At 50.1% G+C, this 25523-nt stretch overlaps 1 protein-coding gene across 3 annotated transcripts in view; it reads left to right on the forward strand.

Moving 5' to 3' along the window:
- DYNC2H1 (dynein cytoplasmic 2 heavy chain 1) overlaps nt 1-25523 on the forward strand; it is a 1021614-nt gene that overhangs the window by 551825 nt on the left and 444266 nt on the right. For all 3 annotated transcript variants that reach the window (XM_063951545.1, XM_063951543.1, XM_063951544.1), the window contains one exon: nt 2385-2474. In XM_063951545.1, the coding sequence (XP_063807615.1) occupies nt 2385-2474 (90 nt within the window). The remainder of the gene's footprint in view (nt 1-2384; nt 2475-25523) is intronic.

The raw sequence follows: 25523 nt of genomic DNA on the forward strand, positions 1-25523 counted from the left end.
CGGCTGGAGTCAGGAAAACTGACTTGCTGTTATCCTGTATGCACCCAACAAACTGGGTGCTCTTGCTTCTAAGCAGACGATTGCTCGTTGGATTTGTAGCACATTTCAACTTGCACATTCTGTGGCAGGCCTGCCACAGCATAAATCTGTCAAGAATTATTAAATTATTAAATCTTGACAAGGAAGGTGGGCTCATCCTGGGCGGCTGCCCGAGGGGTCTCGGCATTACAACTCTGCCGAGCAGCTACGTGGTCGGGGGAGAACACGTTTGTAAAATTCTACAAATTTGATACCCTGGCTAAAGAGGACCTGGAGTTCTCTCATTCGGTGCTGCAGAGTCATCCGCACTCTCCCGCCCGTTTGTGAGCTTTGGTATAATCCCCATGGTCCTGACGGAGTCCCCAGCATCCACTAGGACGTCAGAGAAAATAAGATTTTACTTACCGATAAATCTATTTCTCGTAGTCCGTAATGGATGCTGGGCGCCCATCCCAAGTGCGGATTGTCTGCAATACTTGTACATAGTTATTGTTACAAAAAAATCGGGTTGTTATTGTTGTGAGCCGTCTGTTCAGAGGCTCCTACGTTTGTCATACTGTTAACTGGGTTCAGATCACAAGTTGTACGGTGTGATTGGTGTGGCTGGTATGAGTCTTACCCGGGATTCAAAATCCTTCCTTATTGTGTACGCTCGTCCGGGCACAGTATCCTAACTGAGGCTTGTAGGAGGGTCATAGGGGGAGGAGCCAGTGCACACCACCTGATCCTAAAGCTTTATTTTTGTGCCCTGTCTCCTGCGGAGCCGCTAATCCCCATGGTCCTGACGGAGTCCCCAGCATCCACTACGGACTACGAGAAATAGATTTATCGGTAAGTAAAATCTTATTTTCCAAAACAGAATTAATTATATTTCCACCGGCCAATAGTAGTTACCAACCTGATATCTCTATCACTGTTGAGAACTCGACTGTCTAATCTACCCAACAAGCTCGCTGCCTAGGTGTCATCCTCAACTCTTAGTTCCCCACATCCAATCCTGCAAAAACTCTAATCCATGCTCTCATTGGGGGTCATTCCGAGTTGTTCGCTAGCTGCTTTCGGCCGCAGCGCAGCGATTAGGTGAAAAAGCGGCATTTATGCGCATGCGTATGGTGCGCAGTGCACACGCGCGACATACTTTCACACAAAACTATGCAATTTCAAACAAGGTCTAGCGACGCTTTTCAGTCGCACTGCTGATCGGTGAGTGATTGACAGGAAAGGGGCGTTTCTGGGTGGCAACTGACCGTTTTCCAGGAGTGTGCTGAAAAACGCAGGCATGTCAGGGGAAACGGGGGAGTGGCTGGCCGAACGCAGGGCGTGTTTGTGACGTCAAAACAGGAACTAAACAGACTGAAGTGATCGCTAGCTAGGAGTAAGTCTCGAGCTACTCTGAAACTGCACAATCTCTTTTTGTAGCAGTTCTGCGAACCTTTTGTTCGCACTTCTGCTAAGCTAAGATACACTCCCAGAGGGCGGCGGCTTAGCGTTTGCACTGCTGCTAAAAGCAGCAAGCGAGCGATCAACTCAGAATGAGGGCCATTATCTCCAGCAACAGTCTTCTTACTGGTCTTACCAAAAAGAGACTCTCATAATTACAATCCATTCTGAATGCAGCAGCAGCAGCAGCAAGGCCAAACTTCCTTGTTTAGCATTCATCATCTGCTGATCCGCTCTGTCAGTCCCTCCATTAGTTACCTGTATTCTACCGTGTTCAATATAAAATACCCTTACTCACACACAAGGCTTATCTCAAAATATCCCTCAACCCGACCTCTTCGCTCTTCACAAGATCTGCGTCTCTCATCCACACTCATTACTTGCTCCCACTCACGATTGCAGGACTTTCTTCAGGCTGTACCCACTCTGTGGAATGTCCTACCACGCACAATAAGACTCTCCCCTAGTCTCCAGACCTTAAAGTGTTCCCTGTAAAATCACCTCTTCAGGCTAGCTTATCACATTCCAGAACCACTCACTCAACCTTCATAAGCTTTCCTATCCAGTTCCATCCCCACTGTACAGTCCACACATAACCTCACATATTTTCTCTCTCTTCACTTTACTGTCACATTTACTCCACATTACTGTGTGACCATATCATACAGCCCACCGAGAATCTTTGCAATCTGGCAGGACCATTATGCACCTATTCTTGTGTATTAATGCCTATTTCCCTATAGATTGTAAGCTTGCGAGCAGGGCCTTCCTACCTTTATGACTGTATGTTATTACCCAGATTTGTTTTGTCACTGTTGTTTCCATTTGTAAAGCGCAAAAGAAATTGCTGCGCTATATAAGAAACTGTTAATAAATAAATTGCTATATTTAATCTTCATCTGCAGGAGCCAGGAAGTACTGAATTAAGGATCAAGTCACTGATTGGTTCTTTGAAGCACATGGTCTATGAGTATGTGTGTCGTTCATTATTCAAGGTAAGTCTTGCCTGGTGTGGCTTAATATACATATTGATAAGTGTTTTGAACCATCTTGGGCATTCATGATGTTACTCAGTGTTCTCAGCAGCCCAGTGAACATGCTCCTGGTGTCGTTATGGGCTCTTCATATTCTTATTAATACTCTTGACTTACCTGCACAGAAATTTACTAAATTCATTTAGACATTAAGAAAAAAAGGGTGAATGTAGAGAAGTGTATTGGTATTGGCACTCATTCCAAGTTGTTCGCTCGTTGCCGAGTTTCGCTATATTGCGATTAGTCGCTTACTGCGCATGCGCAAGGTTCGCAGAGCGCATGCGCTTAGTTATTTTACACAAAAGTTAGGTATTTTACTCACGGCATAACGAGGATTTTTCATCGTTCTGGTGATCGGAGTGTGATTGACAGGAAGTGGGTGTTTCTGGGCGGAAACTGGCCGTTTTATGGGTGTGTGCGAAAAAACGCTGCCGTTTCTGGGAAAAACGCGGGAGTGGCTGGTGAAACGGGGGAGTGTCTGGCCGAACGCTGGGTGTGTTTGTGACGTCAAACCAGGAACGAAACTGACTGAACTGATCGCAGTGGCAGAGTAAGTCCCGAGCTACTCAGAAACTGCAAAGAAATTTCTATTCGCAATTATGCGAATCTTTCGTTCGCAATTCTGCAAAGCTAAGATTCACTCCCTGTAGGCGGCGGCTAAAAGCAGCTAGCGAGCGAACAACTCGGAATGAGGACCATTGTTTTAAGTGCACTATGGCTAATTTGTTATCTTTGATCGTTGGGAGTTGAGTTGTGCGGGTATACAAACGCCAGTGACAGTTCCACATCTCCCCATCCTTGAAACTCAAATATCTCACTGCGATCTAGCTGAGGTTATTTTTTTCTTTTTCTTTTACTGCCCTAATGGGGCCACAAGTAAGAATCAGCCTTGTGTACTGGTACTCGTGGCTCATGGACTCGTGGCTAATGGGATTGACCCCAAAATCTGTACCAATTCCGTTTTTGGGGTTATCTGTATCATAATGTTTATTCCATCATTCACAGTGGTATAAACCAAGGCCTTTCTTTCACACTTCTGGTATGCGGTTAAATTACCGTCTGTCGGGATCCCGGCAGTCAGGGTACCGTCTCTGGAATCCCAACAACCAGGAAAATGCCAGCGGTCAAAATCCCGAACCAAGCCCAGTATTCCTATTTGGGTGTTGGTCCACCGGGTCTGAAGTGTGGCAAGCGTAGCGAGCCCGGGAGGGGACACGCTGCGCTTGCTGCCGGGATTCTAGCTGTCGGGTTCCTGGCGTAAGCCTCCTGACCTCCGGGATCCCATAACGATCCCACACTTCTCATCCCCACTGGTTTCCCTACACAAGTGTGTTATATTAGTGTCTTATATGTGTTCTTAAATCTTATTAAATTCACTGTTACCCAGATTGTTTGAAAAGATGAAATGTAAATAATAATGTCCTTTCTTTTTTTGTTCCACGAGGATTTCCCCAATTTCTCTAACGTCCTAGTGGATGCTGGGGACTCCGTAAGGACCATGGGGAATAGACGGGCTCCACAGGAGACAGGGCACTTTAAGAAAGAATTAGGAATACTGGTGTGCACTGGCTCCTCCCTCTATGTCCCTCCTCCAGACCTCAGTTAGAACCTGTGCCCGGACGAGCTGGGTGCACTTTAGTGAGCTCTCCTGAGCTTGCTGATAAGAAAGTATTTTGTTAGGATTTTTTTATTTTCAGAGAGCTCTGCTGGCAACAGACTCTCTGCTATGTGGGACTGAGGGGAGAGAAGCAAACCTACTAACTGCGGATAGGTCCTGCTTCTTAGGCTACTGGACACCATTAGCTCCAGAGGGATCGAACACAGGAACGCACCCTTGGTCGTCCGATCCCAGAGCTGCGCCGCCGTCCCCCTCGCAGAGCCAGAAGCCAGAAGCCGGCGTGAGAAGCAAGAAGACTTCGAAAGCGGCGGCAGAAGACTCCAGTCTTCATATGAGGTAGCGCACAGCACTGCAGCTGTGCGCCATTGCTCCCACATTAAACCTGCACACTCCGGTCACTGTAGGGTGCAGGGCGCACGGGGGGGCGCCCTCGGCAGCAATTAAGTACCTCTTGGCATAAAAGAGCATATATACAATTGGGCACTGTATATATGCATGAGCCCCCGCCATTATTTTACACAAAATCGCGGGACAGAATCCCGCCGCTGAGGGGGCGGGGCTTCTTCCTCAGCACTTACCAGCGCCATTTTCTCTCCACAGCTCCGCTGAGAGGAAGCTCCCCAGGCTCTCCCCTGCAGAAGCACGATAGAAGAGGGTGAAAAAGAGGGGGGGGGCACATAAATTTGGCATAAAAACAATGTATACAGCAGCTACTGGGTTAACACTACGTTACTGTGTGATTCCTGGGTCATATAGCGCTGGGGTGGGTGCTGGCATACTCTCTCTCTGTCTCTCCAAAGGGCCTTGTGGGGGAACTGTTTTCAAGTAGAGCATCCCCCGTGTGTGTGGTGTGTCGGTACGTGTGTGTCGACATGTCTGAGGTAAAAGGCTCCTCTAAGGAGGTGATGGAGCAAATATGTGTGTGAGAGGGTGTCTCCGTCGACAACGCCGACACCTGTTTGGATATGTGTAAGTGCTAAGGTGAATTTATTGCACAAAAGATTAGGGAACAGACAGGAAATCTACCCATGTCTGTCCCTATGTCACAGAGACCTTCAGAGTCTCTCAATGCTCACTATCCAAAATAATAGACACTGATATCGACACGGAGTTTGACTCCAGTGTCGACTACGATAATGCAAAGTTACAGCCAAAATGGCAGAAAAGTATTCAATATATGGTTATTGTAATAAAGATGATTTGCATATCACTGATGACTCATCTGTCCCTGACACATTTTAAGGGGAAGAAAGCTGAGGTAAATTTCCCTCCTCTCCTGAGGAAAAAGAGCGGGAATCTCCAGACAAGAGACTGCAGCTTCCCACAAAGAATTCTCAGGCAGTATCCTTTCCCCACTAGGGCCAGGATGTGATGGGAATCTTCCCCTAGGGTGTCACGTTTGCCCAAAAGGTAGCCCTAGCTATTCTCAGGGATCCTGCAGATAGCGTGCTTATTTTGGTACACTACTCAGACCGGCGATTGTGTCGGCATGGGTTTATAGCGCTGTGGCGGCGTGGACAGGTACCTTATCAGCAGAAATTGAGACCCTAGGATGTGTGTATATATATATATATATATATATATATATGTATATATAGAGATAGATATATAAATATTAAAGATGCTGTCTTAAGAGATATATATCATAAAACATGCCCAAAGAGACATGAGTATACTGGGTCCTAGAGGCAAAGCTATATTGATTTCTGCTTGACGTATCCTGTAGAATATGCAATGGACAGATGGTGCCAACTTAAGTGGCATATGGAAGGCTGAGGATTGTGTGGAGAAGGGTTCTCGGACCTGGTCTCCACAGCTATAGCTGGTAATTCTGATATTTTGCCGTATATTCCTGCACAGCCTAGGAAAGCACGTCATTATCAAATGCAGCCTTTCGAACAAAGAAACAAGAAAGTCCGAGGTGCGTCCTTTCTTGCCAGATCCGGGGGCAGAGGAAACCAGCTGCACAACACAGCTAGTTCCCAGGAAAAGAGGTCCTCCCCGGCCTCTACGAAAATCCACCGCATGTCGCTGGGGCTCCACAGGCGGCGCTAGGCCCGGTGGGGGCACGCTTTCGTAAGTTCAGCCACAAGTGGGTTCACTCCCTGTTAGATCCCTGGGCAATAGATATTGTGTCTCAGGGATACAAGCTGGACTTTGAGAAGATGCCTCCTCACTTACGGCCCTGCCGGATTCCCTCCCCGAGAGGGAAACAGGGTTAACTGCAATTCACAAATTGTATCTTCAACAGGGGGTGGTCATGGTTCCCCTCCTTCAACAAGGAGGGGGTTATTATTCGACCATGTTGTAGTCCCGAAACCAGATGGTTCGGTCAGACCCATATTGAATTTAAAATCCCTGAACATATACTTGAAAAGTTCAAGATGGAATCGCTCAGAGCGGTCATCGCAAGGGAGGGGGACTTTGTGGTGTCTCTGGACATAAAGGATGCTTACCTTCGTGTCCCCGTTTATCCACCTCATCAGGAGTACCTCAGATTTGTGGTACAGGATTGTCATTACCAATTCCAGACGTTGCCGTTTGGTCTGTCCACGGCACCGAGAATATTTACCAAGGTAATGGCAGAAATGATGGTGCTCCTGCGAAAGCAAGGAGTCACAATTATCCCATACTTGGACGATCTCCTCATAAAGGCGAGGTCCAGAGAGCAGTTGCTGATTAGTGTAGCACGCTCTCGGGAAGTGTTACAACAGCACGGCTGGATTCTGAGTATTCCAAGGTCGCAGCTGATTCCTACGACACGTCTGCCCTTCCTGGGCATGATTCTGGACACAGACCAGAAGAAGGTTTTTCTCCCGACGGAGAAGGCTCAGGAAATCATGACACTGGTCAGAGACCTATTAAAACCAAAACAGGTGTCGCAGTGGCGTAACTAGAAATTTTTCTCCCCCAAGCCAAAAAATCCTTTGGCGCCCCCCCCCCCCCATACACCCTGTAATTGGCACTAGCAAAGGTAGAAAAATGCGCGCGCCGCAGGCGCGCGCTGGCAAAAAGGGGTGTGGTTTTGCGTGGAGGGCGTGGCATTGCAGGAAAAGACTACCTTATACCTCAGTTTTCCAACCTGCACGCCCAGACGTTGGCCACCACAGGAAAGAAAAATAATCCTGATTCATGCCCCTTACATTATTTGTCATTTTTCCTCCTTATAGTAATGCCCAGTATACATTATGCCACATACTGCAATGGCCCTTAGACATTATTCCACACACAATCAGTGATCGCGCTGAGCCAAAAAAAAAGTGGGTCCCAGGGACCCTTCACTTTTAAAAATTGGGGTCCTACCGGTCTTTTTCTGGGTCCCATCGGAATGAAGGTTCTTATTAATTTTAATCTTGTTTGGACACTACAAAAGTGTTGCAAGATGGGGGGGATGGGGTGACAATGCTGCTGGGCTGTGTAGCATGCAGGACACCCTGCACCAGAGCTGTAACTAGACATTTTGGTGCCCTTAGGCAGAAAGTGAATTGGTGTTAGACCACATAGACCATAAAGAACAGGTAGTGCGCGCCTACGGCACGCCGCAAAATTTTAGGGGCGTGGCTTCATAGGGAAGGGGCGTGACCACATAATAGTGTCAATTCACATTACACCACACAGTAGTGGCGCTTATACACATTGCACCAGGTAGAACCTCCTATGCACACTGATCCAGGTAGATCACGTCATACACTTTGCTCCAGGTACAGCACGTCATACACTTTGCACCAGGTACAGCACATCATACACTTTGCACCAGGTACAGCACGTCATACACTTTGCACCAGGTACAGCACGTCATACACTTTGCACCAGGTAGAGCACGTTATCATACACATTGCATCAGGTAGAGCATGTTATCATACACATTGCCGCTAGGTAGAGCAAGTTATCATACACATTGCCGCTAGGTAGAGCAAGTTATCATACACATTGCGTCAGGTAGAACACGTTATTATACACAATGCGCCTGGTAGAGCACGTTATTATACACAATGCGCCTGGTAGAACACGTTATTATACACAATGCGCCTGGTAGAGCACGTTATTATACACAATGCGCCTGGTAGAACACGTTATTATACACAATGCGCCTGGTAGAACACGTTATTATACACAATGCGCCTGGTAGAGCACGTTATTATACACAATGCGCCTGGTAGAGCACGTTATTATACACAATGCGCCTGGTAGAACACGTTATTATACACAATGCGCCTGGTAGAGCACGTTATAATACACATTGCACTAGGTAGAACACGTTGTTATACACAATGCGCCTGGTAGAGCACGTTATTATACACATTGCACTAGGTAGAGCACGTTATCATACACATTGCGCCTGGTAGAGCACGTTATTATACACATTGCACCAGGTAGAGCACGTTATCATACACATTGCGCCAGGTAGAACACGTTATCATACACATTGCGCCAGGTAGAACACGTTATCATACACATTGCGCCAGGTAGAGCACGTTATCATACACATTGCGCCAGGTAGAACACGTTATTATACACATTGCGCCAGGTAGAGCACGTTATTATACACAATGCGCCTGGTAGAGCACTGAGGCACATTGCAGTAACAACTCACTTATCACCTCCAGTTGCACGAAGGGGCCGTTTGACACAAGTGGCTCCGCCCCCAGCAGCAACTCACTGACACTCACCATTTTTTCTGACAGCACAGTGCAGTGAGTGCACTGGCACAAGTAGCCAGCCTGCGCCTGTAGTAGCCGCAGCCTGGAGGAGCTCTATGTGAAATCGCAAGCAGAGGCTGTTCTCTGGCAAGAAGGAGCTCGTCCAATCGCTTCCCCTGACGGGCTGGCCACTGCTAAATATACCGATAATCAGTTCCAACTGTGTCAAAGTAGTGGAGCCCCAGGTGCAATGGGAAAGTCAGTGTCACTGCACAGTTGTACTGATTACTGGTATATTTAGCAGTGGCCAGCCCGTCAGGGGAAGCGATCGGAGGAGCTCCTTCTTGCCAGCCTCTGCTTGCGATTTCACAGATAGCTCCTTCATGCTGCGGCGTCGGCTGGCTACTTGTGCCAGTGCACTCACTGCACTGTGCTGTCAGAAAAATGGTGTCAGTGAGGCCCTGACACTCTGAGCGGCCTCACATTGCACACACGGAGCTTGCAGCCCCCGGACATCCCGAATCTGCACCAGCTACTCCAGGTGAAGCAGGACGATGCAGCACTGTCTACTGCTTACCTACAGCGGGAGCTGTGCAGCCCGGCCGGCTCCTGCTGGAAGGTAGTTGTCGGGTCTCGGTGGGGCGTTGAGCGGGTCCCGGGTAGAGGGGTGGCGGCGGGCAGATCCGGAGCTGTACTCCCAGTCGCAGAGGAGGGTGCTGGCGGCAGAGCGGCAGTGGAGCCGGATGAGCGGGGCCAGTCTGTCAGCCCTGCAGCACAGATTCATGTGCTGGCGGGGAGCAGGATTCAAAGCGGAAGATGCTGCAGGCTGTGATTGGATGGAGACTACAGGAGGTGATTGGCCGAGGAAACAGCCAGTCACCTCCTGCATTCCGCTGACAGGCTTAACACATGTGGGACCCGCTCATCTTCTAAATGTGAGTCCCGGGCGGCTGTTTCTGGGTAAAATACGCGCCATAGCGCGTTTTTGCGATCACTGACAATAATGCACATGACACAATATGCACACACCGTAATGCCCCCTACACATTATGCCACACACCGTAATGCCCCCGACACATTATGCCACACACCGTAATGCCCCCGACACATTATGCCACACACCGTAATGCCCCCGACACATTATGACAGGAATCGCAATGCCCGTTATACATTATGCTACACACTGCAATGCCCCTGATACATTATAGCACATACAATGTCTGTGACACAGTATGACACACACCACAATGATCCTGAGACATTATACCACAATGCCCGTGATATAGTATACAACACACCGTAATGCCAGATACATTATGACACACACTGCAATGTCCGTGATACATTATGCCACACACCGTAATGCCCATTACACATTAAGTTCTACAGTAAGGCTTCCAATTACTTTTAAGTTACCTGCTCGTTGCCAGGGGTTTCATGCTCTTGGTTCCATGCACGGTGCCAGGATGTCATGCTCGTTGCCAGGGGTTTCATGCACTGGGTGTCATGCTCGTTGCTAGGGGGTAGTGCTTGTTGCTAGGACCGTGCTCCCAGTGCCACATATGCTCCCAGTGCCAGATATTCCCCCACAGTGCCAGGTATATGCACCCAGTGCCAGATATTCCCCCACAGTGCCAGGTATATGCACCCAGTGCCAGATATTCCCCCACAGTGCCAGGTATATGCACCCAGTGCCAGATATTCCCCCACAGTGCCTGCTTCCACCCCCAGTGCCAGGTATATGCCCCCCCAGTCCCGGGTGTATGCCCCCAGTGCCGGGTATATGCCCCCCCAGTGCCAGGTATATGCCCCCAGTGCCAGGTATGTGCAACCCCAGTGCCAGATATTCCCCCCCAGTGCCAGGTATATGCCCCCAGTGCCAGGTATATGCCCCCAGTGCCATGTATATGCCCCCAGTGCCAGGTACATGCCCCCCCAGTGCCAGTTATATGCCCCCAGTGCCAGGTATATGCCCCCAGTGCCAGATATCCCCCTCCAGTGCCTGCTTCCCCCCCAGTGCCAGGTATATGCCCCCAGTGCCGGGTATATGCCTCCCCAGTGCCAGGTATATGCCCCCAGTGCCAGGTATATGCCCCCAGTGCCGGGTATATGCCCCCCGTGCCAGGTACATGCCCCCAGTGCCAGATATTCCCCCCCAGTGCCTGCTTCCCCCCCAGTGCCAGGTATATGCCTCCAGTGCCGGGTATATGCCCCCCCAGTGCCAGGTATATGCCCCCCCCAGTGCCGGGTATATGCCCCCAGTGCCAGATATTCCCTCCCAGTGCCTGCTTCCCCCTAGTGCCAGGTATATGCCTCCAGTGCCGGGTATATGCCCCCCCAGTGCCAGGTATATGCCCCCCCCCCCAGTGCCGGGTATATGCCCCCAGTGCCAGGTACATGCCCCCAGTGCCGGGTATATGCCCCCCCAGTGCCAGGTATATGCCCCCAGTGCCAGGTACATGCCCTCAGTGCCGGGTATATGCCCCCCCAGTGCCAGGTATATGTCCCCAGTGCCAGATCTGCCCCCCCCAGTGCCAGGTATATGTCCCCAGTGCCGGGTATATGCCCCAGTGCCTGCTCCCCCGGCCCCCCCCTATGTGTTGGAGGGACACGAGCGCATCGCGCGTCTCTCCTGTGTCCCTCCTGGCTCTCCCCCGGCTGGTCTAATAAAGGAAGTGCCGTTCGTGAGCCAATCAGAGCTCACGAACGGCACTTGCTTCCTTAGACCGGCCGGGGGAAAGCCAGGAGGGACACAGGAGAGACGCGCGATGCGCTCGTGTCCCTCCAACACATAGGGGGGGGGGGCCGGGGGAGCAGGCACCGCAGGGGAGGGAGAGGAGATCGCAGATTGACATGCGGACGCTCGTCCGCATGTCAATCTGTTCTAAATCAGTGGCGCCCCCTCGCCCCCAAGCCACCGCGAGGACTGCGGGGGCAGTAGTTACGCCACTGAGGTGTCGGTGCATCACTGCACGAGAGTCCTGGGAAAGATGGTGGCGTCATACGAAGCCATTCCCTTCGGCAGGTTCCATGTGAGGACCTTTCAGTGGGATCTGTTGGACAAGTGGTCCGGATCGCATCTTCAGATGCAGCGGCTGATCACCCTATTCCCCAGGGCCAGGGTGTCTCTTCTGTGGTGGCTGCAGAGTGCTCACCTTCTCGAGGGTCGCAGGTTCGGCATTCAGGACTGGGTCCTGGTGACCACGGATGCAAGCCTCCGAGGGTGGGGGGCAGTCACACAGGGAAGAAATTTCCAGGGTCTGTGGTCAAGTCAGGAGACTTGTCTGCACATCAATATCCTGGAACTAAGGGCCGGAGCCTCTGCTTCGCAACCAACCGGTGCTGATTCAGTCAGACAACATCACCGCAGTGGCTCATGTAAACCGCCAAGGCAGCACAAGGTGCAGGGTGGCGATGGCGAAAGCCACCAGAATTCTTCGCTGGGCGGAGAATCACGTAAAAGCACTGTCAGCAGTGTTCATTCCGGGAGTGGACAACTGGGAAGCAGACTTCCTCAGCAGGCACGACCTCCACCTGGGAGAGTGGGGACTTCATCAAGAAGTCTTCACACAGATTACAAGTCGTTGGGAACTGCCACAGGTGGACATGATGGCGTCCCGCCTCAACAAAAAGCTACAAATGTATTGCGCCAGGTCAAGAGACCCTCAGGCGATAGCTGTGGACACACTAGTGACACCGTGGGTGTTCCAGTCGGTTTATGTGTTTCCTCCTCTTCCTCTCATACCCAAGGCGCTGAGAATCGTAAGAAAAAGAGGAGTGAGAACAATACTCATTGTTCCGGATTGGCCAAGAAGGACTTGGTATCCGGATCTGCAAGAAATGCTCACAGAGGACCCATGGCCTCTGCCTCTCAGACAGGATCTGTTGCAACAGGGGCCCTGTCTGTTCCAAGACTTACCGCGGCTGCGTTTGACGGCATGGCGGTTGAACGCCGGATCCTAGCAGAAAAAGGCATTCCGGATGAGGTTATTCCTACGCTAATAAAGGCTAGGAAGGACGTGACGACTAAGCATTATCACCGTATATGGCGAAAATATGTTGCTTGGTGTGAGGCCAGGAATGCCCCTACAGAGGAATTCCAGCTGGGCCGTTTCCTTCACTTCCTACAGTCGGGAGTGACTTTGGGCTTAAAATTGGGGTCCATTAAGGTCCAGATTTCAGCCCTATCCATTTTCTTTCAAAAGGAACTGGCTTCTCTTTCTGAAGTTCAGACGTTTGAAGGGGAGTGCTGCATATTCAGCCCCCTTTCGTGCCACCAGTGGCACCTTGGGATCTTAACGTGGTGTTGAGTTTCCTGAAATCACACTGGTTTGAGCCACTTAAAACCGTGGAGTTAAAATATCTCACGTGGAAGCTGGTCATGCTATTGGCCTTAGCTTCGGCTAGGCGTGTATCAGAATTGGCGGCTTTGTCACATAAAAGCCCCTATCTGGTTTTCCATATGGACAGGGCAGAATTATGGACTCGTCCGCAATTTCTGCCAAAAGTGGTGTCATCTTTTCATTTGAACCAACCTATTGTATTTCCTGCGGCTACTCGTGACTTGGAGGATGCAAAGTTACTAGATGTAGTCAGGGCTTTGAAGGTTTATGTAGCCAAAACGGCTGGAGTCAGGAAAACTGACTCGCTGTTTATCCTGTATGCATCCAACAAGCTGGGTGCTCCTGCTTCAAAGCAGACTATTGCTCGCTGGATCGGTAACACAATTCAGCAGGCTCATTCTGCGGCTGGATTGCCGCCTCCAAAATCAGTAAAAGCCCATTCCACAAGGAAGGTGGGCTCTTCTTGGGCGGCTGCCCGAGGGGTCTCGGCATTACAGCTTTGCCGAGCAGCTACTTGGTCGGGTTCAAACACTTTTGCAAAATTCTACAAGTTTGATACCCTGGCTGAGGAGGAACTTGTATTTGCTCATTCGGTGCTACAGAGTCATCCGCACTCTCCCGCCCGTTTGGGAGCTTTGGTATAATCCCCATGGTCCTTGCGGAGTCCCCAGCATCCACTAGGACGTTAGAGAAAATAAGATTTTACTTACCGGTAAATCTATTTCTCGTAGTCCGTAGTGGATGCTGGGCGCCCGTCCCAAGTGCGGACTTCTTCTGCAATACTTGTATATAGTTATTGCTTACATAAGGGTTATGTTATGGTTGCATCAGGTTGGTCTGATGCTCTGTTGTTGTTCATACTGTTAACTGGGTAAGTTTATCACGAGTTATACGGTGTGATTGGTGTGGCTGGTATTAGTCTTACCCTGGATTCCAAAATCCTTTCCTTGTACTGTCAGCTCTTCCGGGCACAGTTTCCTTAACTGAGGTCTGGAGGAAGGACATAGAGGGAGGAGCCAGAGCACACCAGTATCCTAATTCTTTCTTAAAGTGCCCTGTCTCCTGCGGAGCCCGTCTATTCCCCATGGTCCTTACGGAGTCCCCAGCATCCACTACGGACTACGAGAAATAGATTTAACGGTAAGTAAAATCTTATTTTTTTTGTTCTGCCAGGTCCTGTCATACTACAGAGCAGAATGAATTGACGCTGTCGTCATTCCAGCTCTCTTGTAGAGTGTAAATTCCACAGACATGTAACACCGTTTAATGTGGTGTCATTTATTAATCACAAAGCTCATTTATTTGCCCCTGTGCATCATGCATCTACTTTTTAGCCTACGGTATATAATGGTGGACACCCACTTCCTGGTCCTTGCAGCTGCCACTGGATAATCAGTCTGTTCCTAGTTTTGTGGATGCGTTTCAAAATGCTGATGGTGAGAAGAGTAATATGTCACAACCAAGACCAACCTACTAACACTTTTCTATCAAAATAACACTCGGTTTAGCTTCATTGGTGCAATAAATTAATCAGGAGAGTGAATGGATATCCTGACTTAATTACCTGTATTGCACTACGTTAATAAAGGTTTTAATCAGAATGGTAGAAGCTTTGAAACGCGTTTTCCTGCGTAAGTGCAATTGGAAGGTGCAACATGGGTCCCTTTCTACATAAATGACAAGGCCCAGGGAAATCTAGGCATAGTGCAGGAGGATATGTAACATAGTAACATATGTAGGTGAGGTTGAAAAAAGACTAGTAGTCCATCGACTTCAACCTGAATTGTATTTCATTCCCTGTTTTATTTAGGATAAAGGTTATATCCTCATATGGGTTCACTACGGCTGGCCGGCGGTCGGGCTCCCGGCGACCAGCATCCCGGCGCCGGGAGCCCGACCGCCGGCTTACCGACAGCTTGGCGAGCGCAAATGAGGCCCTTGCGGGCTCGCTGCGCTCGCCACGCTACGGGCACGGTGGCGCGCTACGCGCGCCACACTATTTTATTCTCCCTCTATGGGGGTCGTGGACCCCCACGAGGGAAAATAATTGTCGGTATTCCGGCTGTCGGGCTCCCGGCGCCGGTATACTGAGCGCCGGGAGCCCGACCGCCGGCAAACAGAAGACCACCCCCTCATATATCTTTTTCCGTTAGAAATTTGTCTAACCCATTTTTAAACGCATTGACTGAGACCGCCATTACAAACTTCCCTGGCAGTGTATTCCATATTCATATTGCCCTTACAGTGAAGAATCCTTCCAGCGCGGAGTACGAAATTTCTCTAACGTCCTAAGTGGATGATGGGGACTCCGTAAGGACCATGGGGAATAGCGGCTCCGCAGGAGACTGGGCACATCTAAAGAAAGCTTTAGGACTATCTGGTGTGCACTGGCTCCTCCCCCTATGACCCTCCTCCAAGCCTCAGTTAGATCTTTGTGCCCGAACGAGAAGGGTGCACACTAGGGGCTCTCCTGAGCTTCTTAGTGAAAGTTTTAGTTTAGGTTTTTTATTTTCAGTGAGACCTGCTGGCAACAGGCTCACTGCATCGAGGGACTAAGGGGAGAAGAAGCGAACTCACCTGCGTGCAGAGTGGATTGGGCTTCTTAGGCTACTGGACATTAGCTCCAGAGGGACGATCACAGGCCCAGCCTGGATGGGTCCCAGAGCCGCGCCGCCGGCCCCCTTACAGAGCCAGAAGGCAGAAGAGGTCCGGAAAATCGGCGGCAGAAGACGTCCTGTCTTCAACAAGGTAGCGCACAGCACTGCAGCTGTGCGCCATTGCTCTCAGCACACTTCACACTCCGGTCACTGAGGGTGCAGGGCGCTGGGGGGGGGCGCCCTGAGACGCAATAAAAAACACCTTGGATGGCAAAAAATGCATCACATATAGCTCCTGGGCTATATGGATGCATTTAACCCCTGCCAGAATACATAGAAAAACGGGAGATAAGCCCGCCGATAAGGGGGCGGAGCCTATCTCCTCAGCACACTGGCGCCATTTTCCCTCACAGCTCCGTTGGAGGGAAGCTCCCTGTCTCTCCCCTGCAGTCACTACACTACAGAAAGGGTTAAAAAAGAGAGGGGGGGCACTAATTACGCGCAGTATTAAAGATACAGCAGCTATAAGGGGAAAAACACTTATATAAGGTTATCCCTGTATATATATAGCGCTCTGGTGTGTGCTGGCAAACTCTCCCTCTGTCTCCCCAAAGGGCTAGTGGGGTCCTGTCCTCTATCAGAGCATTCCCTGTGTGTGTGCTGTATGTCGGTACGTTTGTGTCGACATGTATGAGGAGAAAAATGATGTGGAGACGGAGCAGATTGCCTGTAATAGTGATGTCACTCCCTAGGGGGTCGACACCTGAGTGGATGAACTGTTGGAAGGAATTACGTGACAGTGTCAGCTCTGTATAAAAGACAGTGGTTGACATGAGACAGCCGGCTACTCAGCTTGTGCCTGTCCAGACGTCTCATAGGCCGTCAGGGGCTCTAAAGCGCCCGTTACCTCAGATGGCAGATATAGACGCCGACACGGATACTGACTCCAGTGTCGACGGTGAAGAGACAAATGTGACTTCCAGTAGGGCCACACGTTACATGATTGAGGCAATGAAAAATGTTTTACACATTTCTGATAATACGAGTACCACCAAAAAGGGGTATTATGTTCGGTGAGGAAAAACTACCTGTAGTTTTCCTGAATCTGAGAAATTAAATGAGGTGTGTGATGATGCGTGGTTTTCCCCCGATAACAACTGATAATTTCTAAAATGTTATTGGCATTATATCCTTTCCCGCCAGAGGTTAGGGTGCGTTGGGAAACACCCCCTAGGGTGGATAAAGCGCTCACACGCTTGTAAGGGCTCTACCCTCTCCTGAGATGGCCGCCCTTAAGGATCCTGCTGATAGAAAGCAGGAGGGTATCCTAAAATGTATTTACACACATACTGGTGTTATACTGCGACCAGCAATCGCCTCAGCCTGGATGTGAAGTGCTGGGTTGGCGTGGTCGGATTCCCTGACTAAAAATATTGATACCCTAGATAGGGACAGTATATTTTTGCCTATAGAGCATTTAAAAGATGCATTTCTATATATGCGTGATGCAACTCGGAATATTTGCCGACTGGCATCAAGTCTAAGTGCGTTGTCCATTTCTACCAGTAGAAGGTTATGGACACGTCAGTGGTCAGGTGATGCGTATTCCAAACGGCATTTGGAAGTATTGCCTTATTAAAGGGAGGAGTTATTTGGGGTCGGTCTTTCAGACCTGGTGGCCACGAGGCGCAGTCTTTTCGTGGACAAGCGGGCAAAAGGTTCCTCATTTCTGCCCCGTGACAGAGGGAGAGGAAAAAGGCTGCAGAAATCAGCCAGTTCCCAGGAACAGAAACCCTCTCCCGCCTCTGCCAAGCCCTCAGTATGACGCTGGGGCTTTACAAGCAGAATCAGGCACGGTGGGGGGCCCGTCTCAATGAATTTCAGCGCGCAGTGGGCTCACTCGCAAGTAGACCCCTGGATCCTTCAGGTGATATCTCAGGGGTACAAATTAGAATTCGAGACGTCTCCCCCTCGCCGTTTCCTAAAGTCGGCTTTACCGATGTCTCCTTCTGACAGGGAGACAGTTTTGGAAGCCATTCACAAGCTGTATTCCCAGCAGGTGATAATCAAGGTACCCCTCCTGCAACAGGGAACGGGGTATTATTCCACACTGTTGTGGTACCGAAGCCGGACGGCTCGGTGAGACCGATTCTAAATCTAAAATCTTTGAACACTTACATACAGAGGTTCAAATTCAAGATTGAGTCACTCAGAGCAGTGATTGCGAACCTGGAAGAAGGGGACTACATGATGTCTCGGGACATCAAGGATGCTTACCTTCATGTCAAAATTTACCCTTCTCATCAAGGGTACCTCAGGTTTATGGTACAGAACTGTCACTATCAGTTCAGACGCTGCCGTATGGATGGTCCACGGCACCCCGGGTCTTTACCAAGGTAATGGCCGAAATGATGATATTCCTTCGAAGGAAGGGAATTTTAGTTATCCCTTACTTGGACGATTCCCTGATAAGGGTAAGATCCAGGGAACAGTTGAAGGTCGGTGTAGCACTATCTCAGGTAGTGTTGCGGCAGCACGATTGGATTCTCAATGTTCCAAAATCGCAGCTGGTTCCGACGACTTGTCTTCTGTTCCTAGGGATGATCCTGGACACAGTCCAGAAAAAGGTGTTTCTCCCGGAGGAGAAAGCCAGGGAGTTATCCGAGCTAGTCAGGAACCTCCTAAAACCGAGCCAAGTCTCAGTGCATCAATGCACAAGGGTTCTGGGTAAAATGGTGGCTTCCTACGAAGCAATCCCATTCGGCAGATTCCACGCAAGAACTTTCCAGTGGGACCTGCTGGACAAATGGTCCGGGTCGCATCTTCAGATGCATCAGCGGATAACCCTGTCACCAAGGACAAGGGTGTCCCTCCTGTGGTGGTTGCAGAGTGCTCATCTTCTAGAGGGCCGCAGATTCGGCATTCAGGACTGGGTCCTGGTGACCACGGATGCCAGCCTGCGAGGCTGGGGAGCAGTCATACAGGGAAGGAATATCCAGGGCTTATGGTCAAGCCTGGAGACATCACTTCACATAAATATCCTGAAGCTAAGGGCCATTTACAATGCTCTAAGCTTAGCAAGACCTCTGCTTCAAGGTCAGCCGGTGTTGATCCAGTCGGACAACATCACGGCAGTCACCCACGTAAACAGACAGGGTGGCACAAGAAGCAGGAGGGCAATGGCAGAAGCTGCAAGGATTCTTCGCTGGGCGGAAAATCATGTGATAGCACTGTCAGCAGTATTCATTCCGGGAGTGGACAACTGGGAAGCAGACTTCCTCAGCACGACCTCCACCCGGGAGAGTGGGGACTTCACCCAGAAGTCTTCCACATGATTATAAACCGTTGGGAAAAACTCGACAGGTATTGCGCCAGGTCAAGGGACCCTCAGGCAATAGCTGTAGACGCTCTGGTAACACCGTGGGTGTACCAGTCAGTGTATGTGTTCCCTCCTCTGCCTCTCATACCCAAGGTACTGAGATTGATGAGATGGAGAGGAGTAAGCACTATATTCGTGGCTCCGGATTGGCCAAGAAGGACTTGGTAACCGGAACTTCAAGAGATGCTCACGGAGGATCCGTGGCCTCTACCTCTAAGAAGGGACTTACCGCGGCTGCGTTTGACGGCATGGCGGTTGAACGCCGGATCCTGAAGGAAAAAAGGCATTCCGGATGAAGTCATCCCTATCCTGATCAAAGCCAGGAAGGATGTAACCGCAAAACATTATCACCGCATTTGGCGAAAATATGTTGCGTGGTGCGAGGCCAGTAAGGCCCGACGGAGGAAATTCAACTGGGTCGATTACTACATTTCCTGCAAACAGGAGTGTCTATGGGCCTGAAATTGGGGTCCATTAAGGTTCAAATTTCGGCCCTGTCAATTTTCTTCCAAAAAGAACTAGCTTCAGTCCCTGAAGTTCAGACGTTTGTAAAAGGGGTACTGCATATACAGCCTCCTTTTGTGCCTCCAGTGGCACTTTGGGATCTCAATGTAGTTTTTTGGGTTCCAAAAGTCACATTGGTTTGAACCACTTAAATCTGTGGAGTTAAAATATCTCACATGGAAAGTGGTCATGCTGTTGGCCCTGGCCTGGGCCAGGCGCGTGTCAGAATTGGCGGCTTTATCCTGTAAAAGCCCTTATCTGATTTTCCATTCGGACAGGGCGGAATTGAGGACTCGTCCTCAGTTTCTCCCTAAGGTGGTTTCAGCGTTTCACCTGAACCAACCTATTGTGGTGCCTGCGGCTACCAGGGACTTGGAGGACTCCAAGTTGCTAGACGTTGTCAGGGCCCTGAAAATATATGTTTCCAGGACGGCTGGAGTCAGGAAAACTGACTCGCTGTTTATCCTGTATGCACCCAACAAGCTGGGTGCTCCTGCTTCTAAGCAGACTATTGCTCGTTGGATTTGTAGTACAATTCAGCTTGCACATTCTGTGGCAGGCCTGCCACAGCCAAAAATCTGTAAATGCCCACTCCACAAGGAAGGTGGGCTCATCTTGGGCGGCTGCCCGAGGGGTCTCGGCTTTACAACTTTGCCGAGCAGCTACTTGGTCAGGAGCAAATACGTTTGTAAAATTCTACAAAATTGATACCCTGGCTGAGGAGGACCTGGAGTTCTCTCATTTGGTGCTGCAGAGTCATCCGCACTCTCCCGCCCGTTTGGGAGCTTTGGTATAATCCCCATGGTCCTTACGGAGTCCCCAGCATCCACTTAGGACGTTAGAGAAAATAAGAATTTACTTACCGATAATTCTATTTCTCGTAGTCCGTAGTGGATGCTGGGCGCCCATCCCAAGTGCGGATTGTCTGCAATACTGGTACATAGTTATTGTTACCAAAAAATCGTGTTTTTGCTGTAGTGAGCCATCTTTTCTAGAGGCTCCTCTGTTATCATGCTGTTAACTGGGTTCAGATCACAAGTTGTACGGTGTGATTGGTGTGGCTGGTATGAGTCTTACCCGGGATTCAAGATCCTTCCTTATTGTGTACGCTCGTCCGGGCACAGTATCCTAACTGAGGCTTGGAGGAGGGTCATAGGGGGAGGAGCCAGTGCACGCCAGATAGTCCTAAAGCTTTTACTTTTGTGCCCAGTCTCCTGCGGAGCCGCTATTCCCCATGGTCCTTACGGAGTCCCCAGCATCCACTACGGACTACGAGAAATAGAATTATCGGTAAGTAAATTCTTATTTTTCTCCCCTCAAGCCTTAGCAGGTGTCTGCTTGTTTGTGTAGATGTCTGTTAGTAAACAACTCACATGATAGCTCCGCATATTGGGGGTCATTCCGAGTTGATCGCTCGCTAGCAGTTTTTAGCAGCCGTGCAGACACATTGTCGCCGCCCACTGGGAGTGTATTTTCGCTTTGCAGAAGTGTGAACGCCTGTGTAGCAGAGCGGCAGCAAACACATTTTGTGCAAAACAAGACCAGCCCTAAACTTACTCTTTGTGTGCGTTGATTCTAACGTTGGAGGGTTGGCTTTTGACGTCACACACCCGCCCAGCGTTCGCCCAGCCACGTCTGCGTTTTCCCTGGCACGCCTGCATTTTTCTAAGCACTACCTGAAAACGGTCAGTTGACACCCAGTAACGCCCCTTTCCTGTCAATCTTCTTGCGGCCGCCAGTGCGAATGTAATCGTCGCTAGAACCTGTGCAAAACCACAAAGTCCTTTGTAGCCGCATGTCACGTGTGCGCATTGCGGTGCATGCGCAGAAATTCAGTTTTTTTTAGCCTGATCGCTGCGCTGCGATCAACTCTGAATGACCCCCATTGCCCCTTTCTCTGACGTCCTAGTGGATGCTGGGAACTCCGTAAGGACCATGGGGAATAGACGGGCTCCGCAGGAGACTGGGCACTCTAAAAGAAAGATTAGGTACTATCTGGTGTGCACTGGCTCCTCCCTCTATGCCCCTCCTCTAGACCTCAGTTAGATTTCTGTGCCCGGCCGAGCTGGATGCACACTAGGGGCTCTCCTGAGCTCCTAGAAAGAAAGTATATGTTAGGTTTTTTATTTTACAGTGAGACCTGCTGGCAACAGGCTCACTGCAACGAGGGACTAAGGGGAGAAGAAGCGAACCTACCTGCTTGCAGCTAGCTTGGGCTTCTTAGGCTACTGGACACCATTAGCTCCAGAGGGATCGACCGCAGGACCCGTCCTTGGTGTTCGTTCCCGGAGCCGCGCCGCCGTCCCCCTTACAGAGCCAGAAGCATGAAGATGGTCCGGAAAATCGGCGGCAGAAGACTTCAGTCTTCACCAAGGTAGCGCACAGCACTGCAGCTGTGCGCCATTGCTCCTCATACACACTTCACACTCCGGTCACTGAGGGTGCAGGGCGCTGGGGGGGGGGGGGGGCGCCCTGAGCAGCAATAAAAACACCTTGGCTGGCAAAATAATCACAATATATAGCCCCAGAGGCTATATATGTGATAATTACCCCTGCCAGAATCCATAAAAAAGCGGGAGAAAAGTCCGCGAAAAAGGGGCGGAGCTATCTACCTCGGCACACTGGCGCCATTTTCTCTTCACAGTGTAGCTGGAAGACAGCTCCCCAGGTTCTCCCCTGTAGTTTTCAGGCTCAAAGGGTTAAAAAGAGAGGGGGGGCACTAAATTTAGGCGCAATATTGTTTATACAAGCAGCTATTGGGGAAAATTCACTCAGTGATAGTGTTTATCCCTACATTATATAGCGCTCTGGTGTGTGCTGGCATACTCTCTCTCTGTCTCCCCAAAGGGCTGTGTGGGGTCCTGTCCTCAGTCAGAGCATTCCCTGTGTGTGTGCGGTGTGTCGGTACGGCTGTGTCGACATGTTTGATGAGGAGGCTTATGTGGAGGCGGAGCAGATGCCGATAAATGGGATGTCGCCCCCTGTGGGCCGACACCAGAGTGGATGGATAGGTGGAAGGTATTAACCGACAGTGTCAACTCCTTACATAAAAGGCTGGATGACGTAACAGCTATGTGACAGCCGGCTTCTCAGCCCACGCCTGCCCAGGCGTCTCAAAGGCCATCAGGGGCTCAAAAACGCCCGCTCCCTCAGATGGCAGACACAGATGTCGACACGGAGTCTAACTCCAGTGTCGACGAGGTTGAGACATATACACAATCCACTAGGAACATCCGTTACATGATCCCGGCAATAAAAAATGTGTTACACATTCTGACATTAACCCAAGTACCACTAAAAAAGGGTTTTATGTTTGGGGAGAAAAAGCAGGCAGTGTTTTGTTCCCCCATCAAATGAGTGAATGAAGTGTGAAAAAGCGTGGGTTCCCCCGATAAGAAACTGGTAATTTCTAAAAAGTTACTGATGGCGTACCTTTTCCCACCAGAGGATAAGTTACGCTGGGAGATATCCCCTAGGGTGGATAAGGCGCTCACACGTTTGTCAAAAAAGGTGGCACTGCCGTCTTAGGATACGGCCACTTTGAAGGTACCTGCTGATAAAAAGCAGGAGGCTATCCTGAAGTCTGTATTTACACACTCAGGTACTAGACTGAGACCTGCAGATAGTGCTGCTGCAGCGTGGTCTGTAACCCTGTCAAACAGGGATACTATTTTGCGAACATAAGACGTCGTCTTATATATGAGGGATGCACAGAGGGATATTTTGCCGGCTGGCATCCAGAATTAATGCAATGTCCATTCTGTCAGGAGGGTATTAGAGACCCGACACTGGACAGGTGATGCTGACTTTAAAAGGCACATAGAGCCTTATTAGGGTGAGGAATTGTTTGGGGATGGTCTCTGGGACCTCGTATCCACAGCAACAGCTGGGAAGAAAATTTTTTACCTCAGGTTTCCTCACAGCCTAAGAAAGCACTGTATTATCAGGTACAGTCCTTTCGGCTTCAGAAAAGCAAACGGGTCAAAGGCGCTTCCTTTCTGCACAGAGACAAGGGAAGAGGGAAAAAGCTGCACCAGTCAGCCAGTTCCCAGAATCAAAATTCTTCCCCCGCTTCCTCTGAGTCCACCGCATGACGCGGGGGCTCCACAGGCGTAGCCAGGTACGGTGGGGGGCCGCCTCAAAAATTTCAGCGATCAGTGGGCTCACTCACAGGTGGATCCCTGGATCCTTCAAGTAGTATCTCAGGGGTACAGGCTGGAATTCGAGGCGTCTCCCCCCCGCCGTTTCCTCAATTCTGCCTTGCCGACAACTCCCTCAGGCAGGGAGGCTGTGCTAGAGGCAATTCACAAGCTGTATTCCCAGCAGGTGATAGTCAAGGTGCCCCTACTTCAACAAGGACGGGGTTACTATTCCACACTGTTTGTGGTACCGAAACCGGACGGTTCGGTGAGACCCATTTTAAATTTGAAGTCCTTGAACACATACATAAAAAAATTCAAGTTCAAGATGGAATCGCTCAGGGCGGTTATTGCAAGCCTGGAGGAGGGGGATTACATGGTATCCCTGGACATCAAGGATGCTTACCTACATGTCCCCATTTACCATCCTCACCAGGAGTACCTCAGATTTGTGGTACAGGATTGCCATTACCAATTCCAAACACTGCCGTTTGGACTGTCCATGGCACCGAGGGTCTTTACCAAGGTAATGGCAGAAATGATGATACTCCTTCGAAAAAAGGGAGTTTTTAATTATCCCGTACTTGGACGATCTCCTTATAAAGGCGAGGTCCATGGAGCAGTTGTTGGTCGGAGTAGCACTATCTCGGGAAGTGCTACAACAGCACGGATGGATTCTATACATTCCAAAGTCACAGCTGGTTCCTACCACACGCCTGCTGTTCCTGGGGATGGTTCTGGACACAGAACAGAAAAAAGTGTTTCTCCCGCAGGAAAAAGCCAAGGAGCTGTCATCTCTAGTCAGAGACCTCCTGAAACCAAAACAGGTATCGGTGCATCACTGCACACGAGTCCTGGGAAAAATGGTAGCTTCTTACGAAGCAAAATTCCATTCGGCAGGTTCCATGCAAGAACCTTTCAGTGGTACCTCTTGGACAAGTGGTCCGAATCGCATCTTCAGATGCATCGGCTGATAACCCTGTCTCCAAGGACCAGGGTATCTCTACTGTGGTGGCTGCAGAGTGCTCATCTTCAAGAGGGCCGCAGATTCGGCATACAGGACTGGGTCCTGGTAACCACGGATGCCAGCCTTCGAGGCTGGGGGGCAGTCACACAGGGAAGAAATTTCCAAGGACTTTGGTCAAGTCAGGAGTCGTCCCTACACATAAATATTCTGGAACTGAGGGCCATTTACAATGCCCTAAGTCTGGCAAGGCCTCTGCTTCAAAACCAGCCGGTACTGATCCAATCAGACAACATCACGGCAGTCGCCCATGTAAACCGACAGGGCGGCACAAGAAGCAGGATGGCGATGGCAGAAGCCACAAGGATTCTCCGATGGGCGGAAAATCACGTCTTAGCACTGTCAGCAGTGTTCATTCCGGGAGTGGACAACTGGGAAGCAGACTTCCTCAGCAGACACGACCGACACCCGGGAGAGTGGGGACTTCATCCAGAAGTCTTCCAACTGTTGGTAAACCGTTGGGAAAGGCCACAGGTGGACATGATGGCGTCCCGCCTAAACAAAAAACTAGATATTGCGCCAGGTCAAGGGACCCTCAGGCAATAGCTGTGGACGCTCTAGTGACACCGTGGGTGTACCAGTCGGTTTATGTTTTCCCTCCTCTGCCTCTCATACCAAAGGTACTGAGAATAATAAGAAAACGAGGAGTAAGAACGATACTCGTGGTTCCGGATGGGCCAAGAAGAGCTTGGTACCCAGAACTTTAAGAAATAATATCAGAGGACCCATGGCCTCTACCACTCAGACAGGATCTGCTACAGCAGGG

This window comes from Pseudophryne corroboree, chromosome 2, assembly GCF_028390025.1.
Source record: "Pseudophryne corroboree isolate aPseCor3 chromosome 2, aPseCor3.hap2, whole genome shotgun sequence".
Taxonomy (NCBI): domain Eukaryota; kingdom Metazoa; phylum Chordata; class Amphibia; order Anura; family Myobatrachidae; genus Pseudophryne; species Pseudophryne corroboree.